This window comes from Prionailurus viverrinus, chromosome A3 (genome assembly GCF_022837055.1).
Source record: "Prionailurus viverrinus isolate Anna chromosome A3, UM_Priviv_1.0, whole genome shotgun sequence".
Taxonomy (NCBI): Eukaryota; Metazoa; Chordata; class Mammalia; order Carnivora; family Felidae; genus Prionailurus; species Prionailurus viverrinus.
The window spans coordinates 73,939,160-73,954,294 of record NC_062563.1 but is presented as its reverse complement, the minus strand read 5'-3'; the positions used below and the strand labels follow the sequence as shown (position 1 = coordinate 73,954,294).

Genomic DNA, 15,135 nt, shown 5'->3' with positions numbered 1-15,135 from the left:
AAGTGGAACAGAAATATGAGCTCACGTATTTTTAAAATTGATGATGGTGAGAAACAAATATCAATGACATTTAGGTTCCAACTGATCCATGTAAATGAATGATGTATTAATAAAACACTAGATGTTTTATTCTTCACAATCATTTAACCTTATGTTGAAAAAAAATTTTTTTAATTTTTTTAATGTTTATTTATTTTTGAAGGGGAGAGAGACAGAGAGAGAGAGCATGAGCCAGGAAGGGGCAAAGAGGGAGACACAGAATCCAAAGCAAGCTCTGAGCTGTCAGCACTGAACCCAATGTGGGGCTCAAACTTATGAACTGTGAGATCATGACCTGGGCTGGAGTTGGGACAGTCAACCAACTGAGCCACACAGGCACCCCAAAAAATTTTAGATGTCAACCTCAAGGGTGATAGGTTGTGTATGATATGATTTTCAAAATTCAAAATTATTTTGGCCATATGTGAGCAAAATTGTTTAAAGGAAATGCTGTCAGAGTGGAGCCAACTAAATAGAACAGGAGATATGGGGATAATGGGAGCAGCAATGGCAGAGACGATGGAGCATGATAACAATGGCCACAGAAACATACCCATCATGGAAGTCACTGAAGCAGGAAACATCTAGATACACACACTGTTATGGCCAGAGAACATCAACTAAGAATACTGGACAGATAATCATGGTTAAAATATCAAGTTCAGGTAAGTACACACTGGAGAGAAGAGCCAGCCTGAAGTGGGTCAGCACCAAGAAGAGAGGACCCCACTGGTCTGCTGATAAGGCTGGTGACAGGCACCCACCCGTGTATGAACTGGAGTTTCAAGCTGTCCTCAGGAGCCTTTTCTCTTTTGAGGAAGGGCACTGCATGGTTTTTCTCTTTACTTTGTTGCTTTAGCTGAGGTAGATCTTCTTTGTAAACCTTAAAACATAGCAGAAACATTTAGTTGAGACTCTTCAGGGTTCAAAATTATTAATATCTTGGCATTCTCAGGAGGTCTTTAACTGTAGGAAATCAAGTTTTTGAGAACATGAGAAGCTAAAAATGGTCACAAGAGACAAAGTAGGTCATTATATAATGATAAAGGGGTCAAATTCATCAAGAAGATATAAGAGTTTTAAATATGTACCCAACATCAGAGCACCTAAATACATAAAGCACATACTAACAGAACTAAAAGGAGAAATAAACATCAATGTGTAATAGTCGGGAAGAGTCGCTCTGAATAATGGATAGGTGATCCAGACTAAGAATCAATAAGGAAATAGCAGATGAAGAACACTGCAGACCAAGTAACCTAGCAGACATAACCAGAACATTCCATGTCTCAGTAGCAACATACACATTCTTCTCAGGATGCCTCATATGTTAGGCCACAAAACATGTCTCAATAAATTGAAAAATATAGAAATCATATCAAGTATATTTTCTGGACACTGTAGTATGAAAGTAAAATCAGTAACAGGAAGAAAGCTGGAAAATTCTTAAGTATGTGGAAATTAAACCACACACTTTTGAACAACCAGTGGATCAAAGAAGAACATAGAAACATAGAAAATATCTTGAAACAAAAGAAAATGGAAACAATGTAACAAAACTTATGCGCTACAGCAAAAGCAGTTCCAAGAGCAAAGTGTGTAGCTATATAAACATACATTAAGGAAAAAAAACCTCTCTGATAAACAACGGAACAATGTACCTCAAGGAACAAGAAAAAGAATACATTAAACCCAAAGTTACCAGAAGGAAGGAAATAATAAACATTAGAGTAGAGGGGTGCCTGGGTGGCTCAGTCAGTTTAGTGACGACTGCGGCTCAGGTCATGATCTCATTCATGGCTTGTGGGTTTGAGCCCAGCATTGGGCTCTGTGCTGACAGCTCAGATCCTGGAGCCTCTTCAGATTCTGTGTCTCCCTCTCTCTCTGGCCCTCCCCAACTTGCATTCTGTCCTATCTCTCAAAAAATAAATAAACATCAAAAAAAATTTTTTAAACCATTAGAAATAAATGAAATAGACAATAGAAAACAGACAATAGAAAAGACAAACAAGAGTGGCTTCTTTGAAAAGATAAACCGAACTGAATACCTAAGACATGAGACTGCATTTTACTTCCTAATGAACAAAACTAACTTGAAATATCTTTTAAATCACTGGGGTTCAAGATTTTAAGTTTAAATAATACATATTCAGAAAATATGGTATTAATTTTCTGGTAAATAAGAAAGGAAATTACTTGATAAAATCATCAATAAAAATCAATAAAATATTTTGTTGTAATTTTTTCTAAGGTGAGAAATCTCTTGATTCATTTGCAAAACACAGACCTCATGAATCATGGTGATCACTCTCTGGAATTATCTTCAGTCATAATCTTATGCATCTTGACAGATTAGACTCTGAGATTTAGAGCAAAGTTTGGTCTAACCTAGGACCTAAAATGTGCTGCTGATTCAGAGAACATTTCCTACAATTTAAATGTAGATAAAAAATTAGTCTGTTTTGCTACCATGTATATATGCCCTACTATCAACAGATATCAATTTAACACATTCAAAATGAAGTACAATCTATTAGTAATTGCTCATCTTCACAGGGAAAATTTTCATTTGATAAAGCTATGTAACAAGAAAGATGATATAATTAAGTCTGTTTTAGATTTAATAAAAAAATAAAAAAAAAAGAATTCAGAAGATACCTCATTATTGCTTTGTCTACTGCAGATACAATGAATTAAGCTTGTAAAATCTTAAGCTAATTATCCATCTGAGTCCATGATGCTTTCTTCAGCTCATCAACTCCTCAAGAGCACTGAATTCTGGTCTTGGCATTTCTACAGGTTATTGGAACAAGTCTCATAAACTCTGTGGACCTAAGATTCTCATTTGTAGAATAGAATAAAACTTTCTTCTCAGGAGTAATTCAAGAACAAAAAAAATAATGTAAATCAAGTAATATAGACAAAAGCTTCAGAAACTAAGATACCAGGGAGAATATATAAATCCTAGGCATGGATTTCAGTATAGTCAAGTCTTTTCATTCTTTGACTAACACCTTTTATTACATAAAAAAATCCCAACTAAGATATTGCTTTTCTTTTTTTCCTAAATTTTATGTTCACTTTGCTTAAATTCCATGTCCCCTGGATATGAGGACATAACATTATTCACTGTGTATATATTTCTACGTTAATAATTTCTTTTCAATCCTCATCTTTAGTTTTGTTGCATAATTCATTGTATCAACACATGGTCAAGCTGACTTAGTCACGAAGTTGACCCAAACCATCAGTCAGACTGCCTCTAATTTTTCAAACACTAAATCAATGAGTGATAATTATCATCTGGAAAGTTTCAGTGCTTACGCAGTGGCAAAGCCAAGCAATATGCAGAATGTATGCTTTGGAGAGCAGCCCAGATCCTCATTCTTATCTCAATACTACGGGTGAGGTAGACGTGGGCAAAATAGTTAACATCTCAGGGTTATTGTGAGGTTGGATTTGGTGTATATACAGAGCAGGATCCGGCCCTGTAGAGACAGGTAATACACAGCAGCTGCCACAGGCCTATATGGTAAGTCTCCATGGGCAACAGTGACATTTGCTATGTCTGAAACCGGAAATCTTACTCCATGTTCACTGACAGAGTCTACTTCACATACTTTCATGATATGACAAGAAAGAAAATAGAACACCTTCAGTTATCAACCATAAAAAAGGTGAGATGTCTCCAGATTCCTATGAAGGAATGTTCTCTTTAACACTCACTGTTCAGCACTAAAATGAAATGTCTACTTTAAAAAAACTAGGACCCAATTTTTTTGAAATTGTGTAACTTTTCTACTAGCGATAATTTCAGTCTGGAGAGATCATACGTATTGTATCTGGGTTTTAACTTCAATTAAATGGATAACGGTATATGGAAGTTGAGAGAGAAACCAGGACGCTAGTTATTTTGAAAACCACCATGGCTTTAAAGCTACCAATTCTGTAAAGAAAACATGCTTTAAAATTTTATTATCTATCTATCTATCTATCTATCTATTTATTTATTTATTTATTTATATTTAGAGAGTGTGTGCATGAATGAGGGAGGGGCAGAGTAAGAGAGAGAGCGAGAGAATCCCAAGCAGGCTCCACACTGTCAGTGCACGGAGCCCTACATAGGGCTCGAACTCATGAACCATGTGATTATGACCTGGGCCAAAACCAAGAGTTGGATGCCTAACCAACTGAGCCACCCAGGCACCCCAGAAAACATATGCTTTCAGATCTGCTAAGAAAATTAAGAATCCTTTAGCTTACTTGCACATTTTTCTGCAAAAAAATATTGTAAGTTTTAGGCGCTCGAAAGGCAGAAAACTCTGTCATGGGTTCAATTTAAAAAATTGGTACTACTTTCCACTAAAAAAAATTTTTTTAATAATGTGAATGGGTAAATGCCTTATTTTCAATCTGTGCTTAAAGACAAGAAGTAGGTAATTTTCCTTATTCTTGTCTGGATTCTCTTCTGCTCAAGTACCAGCCATTTTTAGTGCAACATCCAAATCCAGTGAGATCAACATTCTGGGCTGTAAGGCATTTGTTAGGAGGCCCTCTGCTTACTGACCTGGCGATCATAATTGATTTGAGTTTCTTGCTCAATATCAGAGTCCAACTCTGGCACATCAGATAAATCCGAATCAGACTCTTCACTGTAAGAATCAGTGCCACCTTCTGCAGAAACACAACCCGTGAGAAACAAGCAAAAGTTCTGAGACCCAAAATAGCTTATACATTTATTTAAAATATTTTCTTTCTTCTAGCAAAGTAAATTAAAAAAATCAATATAGCTTAGTTTTCCTTTGATGTAGGTTCTTAAAACGTCTCCCCCCGCCACCATCCCTTCCATCTTTTGGTTAAGTTCAGCACATCATCTCACCCCTTACAGTAGCGTTAACAGACCTGGGCAATTCTCCCCCACCCCTCCCCAGCAGACAGAGCTCATTGCCACACTTCTGTAACAAATCTTTGTGTTTTAAATCTTGCTTTGAAAAGGGCCAGAGAGAGAGAGAGAGAGAGAGAGAGAGAGAGAATGAAAGAAAGAAAGAAAGAAAGAAAGAAAGAAAGAAAGAAAGAAAGAGAAAGAAAGGGAAAGAACGAAACAGAGAGAGAGAAAGAAAAGGCAAGGCCAGGGGAACGTTTTACCAAAATGAAGGCTGAAATAAAGGGAAATCTAACCACTTAGTTCTTAGCCTTTGCCACATCTACCAAGTGGCAGTAATTGCCAGGGTCAAAACCCCTGCAGAAACTGTCCCAATGAAAACATTTCCTCACATGGTTTCAAATTTTATTACCTGATTACTCCTGCTGGCATGACAGTAAATTAAAAGACTACACATCCAGTGAACTGGAAGACTTCAGTCCCAACTGTGGACCATTCTTTGAACTTCACTCTGGAGCCAACTCCTAAGGTCACTCTGTCCCTCTGTCCCCCTGCAGCCTGAGTAGACCCACCACAGTTATAGTTGTCCTAAGGAGGCTGAGGTAGATTTGTTCCTGACATTCTCAAAGGCTAATTCTTCATGTAAACCTTTGATCTTCAACTGGCATCTGGTATAAGCAAAATCTTTTGAAGGAAATTAACCAACTAATTCACATATAACTCAAAAGTTTTGTTTTTACTTTTAATTTTAAATTTTATTATAGGGATGAATTTTTCAAAAATTGCTTTAACTCTTTATGTCCAGGAGAGATGTTAGAACATTCTTTGAAATTTTTATTGCCAAAAAAAAAAAAAGCTTGAAAAATTATAATTGGTTTTACCCTGGGGTGCAGTTTCCAGCAGACCGTTGCTGACACCTTCTGGAATAAATCTCCACTGGAAAACTGAGTGGTCAGCCCCTCCTGTGCTCAATACCCACTGAAAGTCATGGGACCAGCGGACATTTGTGACATGTGCAGAATGGCCCACATACTTTCTAAATTTGGCTCCTGAAAAGATATTTTGAAGACATTAGTAATGCAAAAAATACAATTCATTGATTAAAATATTACATTCTGATTCATGCTGAAAAGTGAAATCTTTAAATACATTAGAAAACATAATTTTCAGTATTATATATCTTAACAAGCAAAGCCTCCAAAAATTATCTCAATTATTCCAGTATGGATTAAGCTAAAAATGGCCTTAAAATTTAAGTCCTGCAGCTGAAGACACATCTGAACCTTTTCCAGTAATGCCTACTGCTTCACTGATTCTGCAACTAAAATGCTTAAGCATGATTATCTTACACATTCTTATTTAAATACAAGATAAGACAGGTGGTCCTTTGCAATAGGGAAAGAGAGAATCATTCTGTGGGAAAAAAAAAACAGTCAAATTACTGTTCAGGGTCATGTGGATGTAGAGCTGGAAGAATTAAATTTGGTTCCCTGATTGCTTTACTTAGTAAACACCATCCCCAAGGTCATGAATGCAGAAGAAAAGCTATTTGCACTTATGGTTGTAGCTGAACTACTGCAGTAAAGTATCCAGTATGTAGTTGGTACATGGCAGCATGAAGGAAGTCAGGGAAGTAAGCAGGGTCCGTGCTATCGTGTGGAGGCCTCATACTCCAAAGGCTACGGGAGATTTCAGGGGCCGGCAATCCTCCTTCAGAAATCATTCTACCTATTGTAGGCCCTGTAATGGAGCCTCTTTAATGGGGGAGAAAGCCACCTGTTCAACTAAAACATGTTTAAAATTCAAACACCCATTGGAGAGGTAATGATTTAAAGTTATATGAAGGTGGGGCGCCTAGGTGGCTCAGTCGATAAAGTGTCCAACTTCAGCTCAGGTCATGATCTCACAGCTTGTGAGTTCGAGCCCTGAGTCAGGCTCTGGGCTTACAGCTCAGAGCCTGGAGCCTGCTTTGGATTCTGTGTCTCCCTCTCTCTGCATCTCCCTCCCTCCCTCTCTCTCTCTCTCAAAAATAAATAAACATTAAAAAATATTAAAAAAATAAAGTTATATGAAGGTGAAAATGACCATGCTATTTAAAATATACCACCAAGCTGCCCGATTTGAGCGCTCCTGCTACTGTTTGCTTTTGTTTCCTTCATAGCCTTTCTCACCAGATGTGTTTACATTTTGTTTATTGACTCTGTCCCTTCAGTAGAACAAAAGCTCCATGAGGACAGGGATTTGTGCTTGTTTTACTCACTGATGTATCTCCAGCCTCTAGAATATCACGTAACAAATATTTATTGAATGCATGAAAACCACATCCATCTCTTCCCAGGCTTTCCTTAGGACAGTGTCACTTTTTAAGGCCTCTCTTTATTCTCTGAACCACAGGGAAGGCTCTTATCTCTCTGCTGGTCCTCTCTCCCACGGCTTTACGTACTGTCAATATGCCCTCAATTGCTGAACATTCATTTTTCAGCTCTCAATTCTCCCTGGACTGCAGATGGCCTGTGTGCCATGTCTAACAGGCGCCTCAAACTTATCATGGACAGCACAGACCAAGGAGTGCCCCTTACCCTTCTCTCTTATCCCCATGTCTGTCTGTCTGCCTGTCTGTCTGTCTGTCTGTCTCTCTCTCTCTCTCTCTCTCACACACACACACACACACACACACACACACCCCTTTTTCCTTGCTCATTTTCCCCTCTTCATAAGTGGTGTCATCATCCACCCCCACTGCTCACACCCAAAACTCATCCTTGGCTCTTTGCCTCTATTCCCACATCCAAATCCATCAACAATACCTTCAGCTCTACCTTGACACTGTTTCCTAACCTCATGCACCTGTATTCACATCTGTTCCTAATACCTTTGTCCAAGCCACAAAATCTCTCACCTGGACTTATGTGAAAATCTACTTGGAGCCTTCACTTCCCTAATTCATCCTACATGCTATCAAAGTGGTCTTTTAACAACTTAGATGGGTCATGTCACTCCTCCATTTTAAATCTTCAGTAGTTTCCTACCACACTTAAAAGAAGACCCAAATTTTTCACAATGGCTACAAGGCCTTTGTGACATAGTCCCCACTGCCCTCTGCAGACTCTGAGTACACAATGCTCCCCTCATTCACCATGCTGTGGCCACCTTGACCTTTCTGTTTCTGTACTGCCTCAAGCTCGTTCAAGCTCTACTGGAGGCCAATGCTTTTTCCTTCAAGGCCCAGACCTTATGCAACTCATGTCTTACAACATCCAGGACATTTTTCTTGGGAGTTCTTCAAGGAGTGTGTATGAGTGTGTGTGTGTGTGTGTGTGTGTGTGTGTGTGTGTGTGTGTGCGCGCGCGCGCGCATGTGCATGTTTGTGTGAAGGATTAATGGGGCAGCAGCACAGAGGTGAAACAGGAGATCCTCAGCCTTGAGCCTTCCTTTGGAGAAGGGGTGGTAAGACACAGCAAATGTCAATGAGCTAGGCTTTGGATTTTTACCTCATGGAAGTGTCTGTGCGATGATGGTTAAACAGAATGTAGTCTAAGCGACACCAGGGAAAATGATCAGGATTGATACTAGTTATATGAAAAGATTTGAAAACTGTCAAAACGAAATGAGAAAAATTGGTTTGACCATGTAAAAATAATAACCACTGTAGTCATTTTCATTAACTGCAGAACATTTACGTCTCAATACTATGCAGCAGAATCCTACACACAAGTAATTGTAAATGTGTCAATGAACTTGGTTGAGAGTTTGATTTAATCACAGAGAACTATAATATTTGCTCAGTCTCTACACTTCTCATGGTCACTAGCCCCTTCTCATACTTGGCTGTTTACAGGTTCAAAAGTTGGGGGACTACCCACCACTGATACCCTGGGCTACAGGGAGACAAGAGCCACCAATTGTCACCATTCCCTTCAACAATCCCCCTTTAGAAACTTCCCTGCCAGTAGTTCTGGCACACAAAGGCCACAAAAGCCTGAATGGCTCTGAGACAAATTGCAAGATTTATAAACCACTTGCCATGAAGAGTAGAACAAGTAAATTTGCTATGAGAATACGAATAGTTCCACAGATTGCTGAGGTGGGTTTTATTATTCCCATGATACCATCACTCAGCAGTCAACCTCCCCTTACTCTGCAGGTGTCTCCTGGGTTCCATCATCCTCAGGGTCAGTTTACCCATCAGGGGGTCTTGTTTGGACAGGCAGCATTATTCATCGCCTCCCACCCCCCTTCCCCCATTCTTATCAATACATTCAGGATCTCCATTTCTAGACCCAAATCCACTCTACAAGTCTTGGGAATACGCAGGAAACTCTGGGTGAGTTACCTTCTTTCCTAGTCTTCACATGTGAGGCCAACAGTATTGTTTCTAGCCTCAGGGATGTATGTTTCTTCTCAGTTCCCAGACCAGTTGCCTAACTCACGTTCTGCAAGTACATTACTCAATCCAACAGGACACACCCTATTACTCAAAAAGCCCATTAGGGAGAGGAGAGTGTGAATTAGGCACGGGAGGTAATTTTGTGCCTCAAGCATTTTAAACTGATGGCCATGCTGTCAAGCGTAAATGATGGTTTGCTGTGCATTTTATGTTCAATTCTCTACCATAACTGTTGCTGCTTCAAAACTGCCAGTTAGCCGAAAATGACATTCTGATTACATTTTTCCATCCCTTCCCTTTCTTAATTTAAAAATTGTTCAAGTAGGGGCACCTGGGTGGCGCAGTCGGTTAAGCGTCCGACTTCAGCCAGGTCACGATCTCGTGGTCCGTGAGTTTGAGCCCCGCGTCAGGCTCTGGGCTGATGGCTCAGAGCCTGGAGCTTGTTTCCAATTCTGTGTCTCCCTCTCTCTCTGCCCCTCCCCCGTTCATGCTCTGTCTCTCTCTGTCCCAAAAATAAATAAACGTTGAAAAAAAAAATTTAAAAATTGTTCAAGTGAATGAATTTTCAAGCAATAACACGTCCCTGATGATTACTTTCCAAACATCTGATTTTCAGGGAGCTAGTGGGGAGTCTCAGAAAAGCCTGTGTATGGCCTTTGTCTAAACTTTTTAAGGAAAAAGAAGACAGGGTCATTACATGGTTAACTCAGTCACATTCCACAAAGTCTAAAGGTGCAACAAAAATTAAAGCGACAACATTTTAACAACAGTAAGACAAAACAACAAAATGTGAGAGGAGGAAGAGTTCTTTTGAACCAATCTTCACTCTCAAAAATTTCACCAGTTATGTAAATTGGGTTTGCAAAATAAGCACTACAACAAGCAGTCCACGAATTGTGTTATCACCAGAGTATTCACTTTCAGATTTTATCTAAAAAGATTTTGCTTTGCTTTCCATGTATAAGCACAATTAGCAGTGAAGCCTAAGAGAATTTTAATTACAATATTTTAATGTAATATGTGATTTAAATTATGAGTATTTATTCACATAAATAAAAACAAAACAAACTATGATTTAGTTAAAATGTAAAACATGGAGCTTATGAATTACAAACTGGTTAGTAATAACTGAACAAATTCTGCCTTAAATTAGTAATTTTAAAATATCAAATAGTCTGGTTTACACTGTGTACACCTTCTAGATTTCAATGAAATATCTCTTTTGGCCTTACCTTTCTTGAGACAAGGAAATTTAAACAATTTAACCAGTCCAAAATCATCTCCAGACACCAGCACTGAGCTGCTGTAATTTGCATCCACCGAATTGATGTCAGTGACATCAGTGTATTTAGGCCAAATTCCACTCACTTCGGGGCCTTTCACACATGTCCAGGAGGCCCAGGGAATCCCTTTGATTTCTTCTTTACTTGTTAAAGGCTTCCCAGCTGAAAATAATCAATACATAGCAACATAATGTTACATTTAAATAAAAAGCATATTCTAATTTGTTTTATTCCTTTTCCATATAGAGGTCTATATGGAGGGTTTAAAAAAAAAAAACTTCCATAAATCAGGGAAACTGTAGATTCTAATCTCTTTACCAAATTTATGATTTTTTTTTCTTCCAGCAGGGTTTAAAGAAAGTGTATGATCAAAACTCAGATACGGAGACAAGAAAGAAAATGATCACTGTACTCAATGTAATATCTGAAACTACTACACAGCTGGTATACTTTGATTATTGAAAGTCATACTGACTTTTATGCAATCGTATGTTATCACATTTAGTCACCAACATTTTGCCTGATTTCTAACAAGTTTATTCTGGACTTCTACCTTTCATAATTCAAGGAACCATAGAAGTGATTTTTTAAAATTTAGGCTCAATGGGGCGCCTGGGTGGCCAGTCAGTTAAGCATCCGACTTCAGCTCAGGTCATGATCTTGCGGTCCGTGAGTTCGAGCCCCACATCAGGCTCTGGGCTGATGGCTCAGAGCCTGGAGCCTGCTTCCGATTCTGTGTCTCCTTCTCTCTCTGCCCCTCCCCCCTTCATGCTCTGTCTCTGTCTCAAAAATAAATAAACATTAAAAAAAATTTAAAAAAATAAATAAATAAAATTTAGGCTCAAAAAATTAGTATGAAAAGTTAATGGATTTTAAATTTAAAAGCATTAGAAAATGAAAACTGTAAGTGGTTGGGGAAAATAGCCTTGACAGTGTGCTCGATATGTTCTCAAATGTGTGGCAACTCCAGGCTTGTACCAAAAGCAGGTGAGGGATGTCCCCAGAGGGCATGCAAAGGCAGAACCACACTGATACAGAAATGCTTGGGAAAATGTCCAGCCATACACAGTTTTAAAATTCAAAATCAAGACAATTTAGTGTACCACCTCAGAGTTTCTTCTTCAAAAATAAATAAGTATTTTCAAATAAAGAATCATCTGTGAGAGTAGGTGCTCTTATGCATTACTGGTGCACTGCCAAACTGGCATGCAGAAATTCTGGACTGGAACAGCATGACATAAAAATTCATTAAGATGACCATAAAATGAGAGAGTTGACAGAACATAGTCCTTGACCCAGCATTCCCCCTTTGGAGAATATCGTCCAAGGAAGTGACTCAGAAGAGAAAATCCCACCTGTACCAAGATATTTCAAGATGCACGGTCTGTACCAGCAAAGAAACAGGAAATAAGCCTAAATGCTCACTAACGGGAGAATGAGATAGCAAATTGTGATATTATCACTGAGAGGATTTTACTTTGTTATTGCAGGTGAGAAATGTGTATTCCTTAATTTTTCACATACAGAAAATACATATGAAATAATTTCAAGCAAAGAAAGTAGACACACAGAAATATGTTCCTAGTAATGGTGTGCTAATGATTTAACAGGGCAGAGAACTTTTCTAAAAAGCTGAAGTTACATTAGATGGTGTATATTATTTTACATACAAATTAATTATTCAATAAGAATTTTAAGATGAAATATAATTACTTGAGGACAAGATTCATGTTAAATATTATACTTTTCCACTTACATTAAAAAATCATTAGTCACAGATTACAATACAGAAACTTGTCTTTTATTTCTACCATTTTAGTATTACAAACTAAATGTTACTGAATGTTATCGAAGTCTGATGAATCTCTTCTAAAAGAAACAGCAGAGGTCACAAATAGAAATTGTGTTTTTTAAATCCTAATTAGAATATTTCACCAAATAATGCCTTAAGGGCTTCCAATTATGAAGAACACAGATTTTGGAATAAAATCATCATAGTAAATAAGGACTGTGATCCTCAAATATTTAGCGTTTTTTTTAGTATTTTTCTAGGCTATTTTTCCTTTCACTTATCTTTAGGCATTCTTTTAATTTCTAAGTATATATCTTTTGCCCATTATAACCATTTCAAGTATTTACGTCCAGTCTGCGCCTCATGTTTTCATGATCTCTTTCACTGTGCAGTATTTTTTAAAATTTTAACGTGTTCCAATTTAGTTATCTTTTCTTTGGGAGTGTGAGATTTGGGGGGTCGTGTTTCTGAAAACATTCCTTGCCCTGAGGTCATGATGATATTCTCATACATTTGCTGACTCTGGTTCGAAGTTTTGATTTTCACCACCATCCAGGGCCTGCGTGACTCACATGGCATCTTGTAGAACAGGCGTTCTCCCGCGCCATCATTGGTCTGCAAGTATTTGCTATCCAAAGACCAGTCAATGTGTGTGATGAAACTAAGCGACTTGCTGCATTCTCCAATTTTCTTATACCGCTGGGCAACGGCATACACGTCCACTGGGCCATCATTGGATCCCACCGCGAGGTAAGAGCCATCTGGAGAAAATTTCATTTCATGAATGACTTCTTTTCGATCTTTGATATGAACCACTTCTGTCATATCTCTATAAGAATAAAAACCAGCAATAAAAAGTGATAAGCAGCAAATCTAGAAATAGGAACCCCAAGCCATGTTTTAAAATTTGTACGTCAGAGAAAAAAATGTTTCAAAAGAGAGAGAACACGTGTAAGAACTAAAGGAATAACTTTTGGGGAAAAATATAAAACTATTTACTTAGTTTCTGGCCAATTTAGGCAAAATTAACCAACATTTTAAATACTATCTGGGCTTCCAAAGTAAAAACAAAACAAAACAAAATTTAATGAAATGCATATTTGCTTTCATGTTTAATTGTTATTTTCCCCTAAAACTTTGTGCTTCAAAAATTTGGGGTTTGTAAAATTGTTTTCAAAACATGCCCTGGAGAAAGGTAAACGTCCACCAAGGGTAGCATAAACATCAACCATCTTTTTTATACTTTAAGATCAAGTAACCAGTGGCTGTGAAGCTTGATGCTTACTCTTGCAAAAAAGAGCAAGTCCAAAAAGCATAAGAGGAAAATTTCTTTTTAAATATTAAATTCTTATGTCATTATTTAATTGTTACCAGGAAAGGTCAACAATGCATACATCATGTCACTGGAATATTTTGTATCCTTTCCGATCAGGTTCTGGTAAGAAATGCTGCCTGCATTTGAAAGCTGCCACCATGAGACAGAATTGTGGCTAGCAGTCTCCTAGGCCAGCACCGAAGACTTCACCCACTGCCAACACAATCAGTGCATACATGATGGCAAATATGTGCTTCTATGTGGTAATTCCCCTCACCAGCTATCACTTATTAATAGCAATATATTATATAATATAATGTTTAATATCATCAAATCGGTTTTTTGGATTTTTGTTTGTTTTGGCTTGGGAAATCCATCAAAAAGAAAAGAAAATCTGGTAACTGGCCATCTTTCCATACCATCACTAAGCAGACAAAGAAAACGTTGCCCATCAACCCAGCATTAAGTTATGTGTGGTTGGTAAGGAGAATTTAGTGTCATAAACTGTGCCAAGATCATTTTTCAAACCTATATAGAATTTTCTATGTGCAAAACATGCAGTATCTAATTTACAGCTGCATTTTATTTCTGTAATCACAAATTGTAGAAGCCATAAAAAACAACCAGTGTTATTTAGAGAAATTACAAGTGTGGGTCATAATTTTTGTCCAGTAAATATAGCGTGTTAATAAATATGAAATATTCCATTTTATTTTTCATTATAGGTGGAAGAAATTTTGACTCAAGCTCACCTCTAAAAATCTGGCACTGCTAGAGACTGCTTTCTCATTTCTTTCTCTTTTCTTGGCTTCCTATAAGCCCAAACCCCCTTGGGACCAGATGAACTTAGCAGTTCATTATTCAGTGGATTTTAGAAAGGTTCATATACAATATATTATGTAATACCCTCCACAGGAGCTAGGGCAACACCCCATATTAAAAACATTAATATTTTTGTAGTGAATCACATTAAAGAGAATTATTCCTACTAGGAGATTAATAGGCAATAAACAGTCTCAGATCAGTTCATTGGGTCAAGACGTGCTGTCAAAGAAGTTGCCAAAGAACGGTGGATTTTCAGAGTGTTTGGATTTGGGAATTACAGATCGGTGACTGAATCTAGAATGTTCCTACTTAAAAGAATAAATGCATTTTTCCTAAAGTCCAGGCATACATTGTGACCAGGAGAACTAGTTTAACACAAGAGCATTTCTGATATCATTTTCCCTAGCAGCACGTGCCTGACTCGGAGAACAATGAAAGAGCCGTCCTTCATGCCCAGGGCCAGCTGAGATCCATCCGGGCTGAAGGCCACACTGCGAACTGCTTCCTCCATGTTACAGCGGGCGATCAAGGCATGGTCAGCCAGGCTCCATAGCCTAAGCACAAGGACAAAGCAAAAACAAAACCAGTTTCTCAGCCATCGGCCAGCCCTAG

The 15,135-nt window shown here is 38.0% G+C and overlaps 1 protein-coding gene across 4 annotated transcripts in view; it reads right to left on the bottom strand.

Annotated features, from left to right (window-relative positions):
* The window catches only part of EML6 (EMAP like 6), a 272,470-nt gene that overhangs the window by 96,262 nt on the left and 161,073 nt on the right, over positions 1 to 15,135 (bottom strand). For all 4 annotated transcript variants that reach the window (XM_047852480.1, XM_047852481.1, XM_047852479.1 and 1 more), the window contains exons 8-13: positions 14,940 to 15,077; positions 12,956 to 13,212; positions 10,541 to 10,753; positions 5,803 to 5,970; positions 4,607 to 4,713; positions 804 to 922 (exon numbers count right to left, since the gene is read on the bottom strand). In XM_047852480.1, the coding sequence (XP_047708436.1) occupies positions 804 to 922; positions 4,607 to 4,713; positions 5,803 to 5,970; positions 10,541 to 10,753; positions 12,956 to 13,212; positions 14,940 to 15,077 (1,002 nt within the window). The remainder of the gene's footprint in view (positions 1 to 803; positions 923 to 4,606; positions 4,714 to 5,802; positions 5,971 to 10,540; positions 10,754 to 12,955; positions 13,213 to 14,939; positions 15,078 to 15,135) is intronic.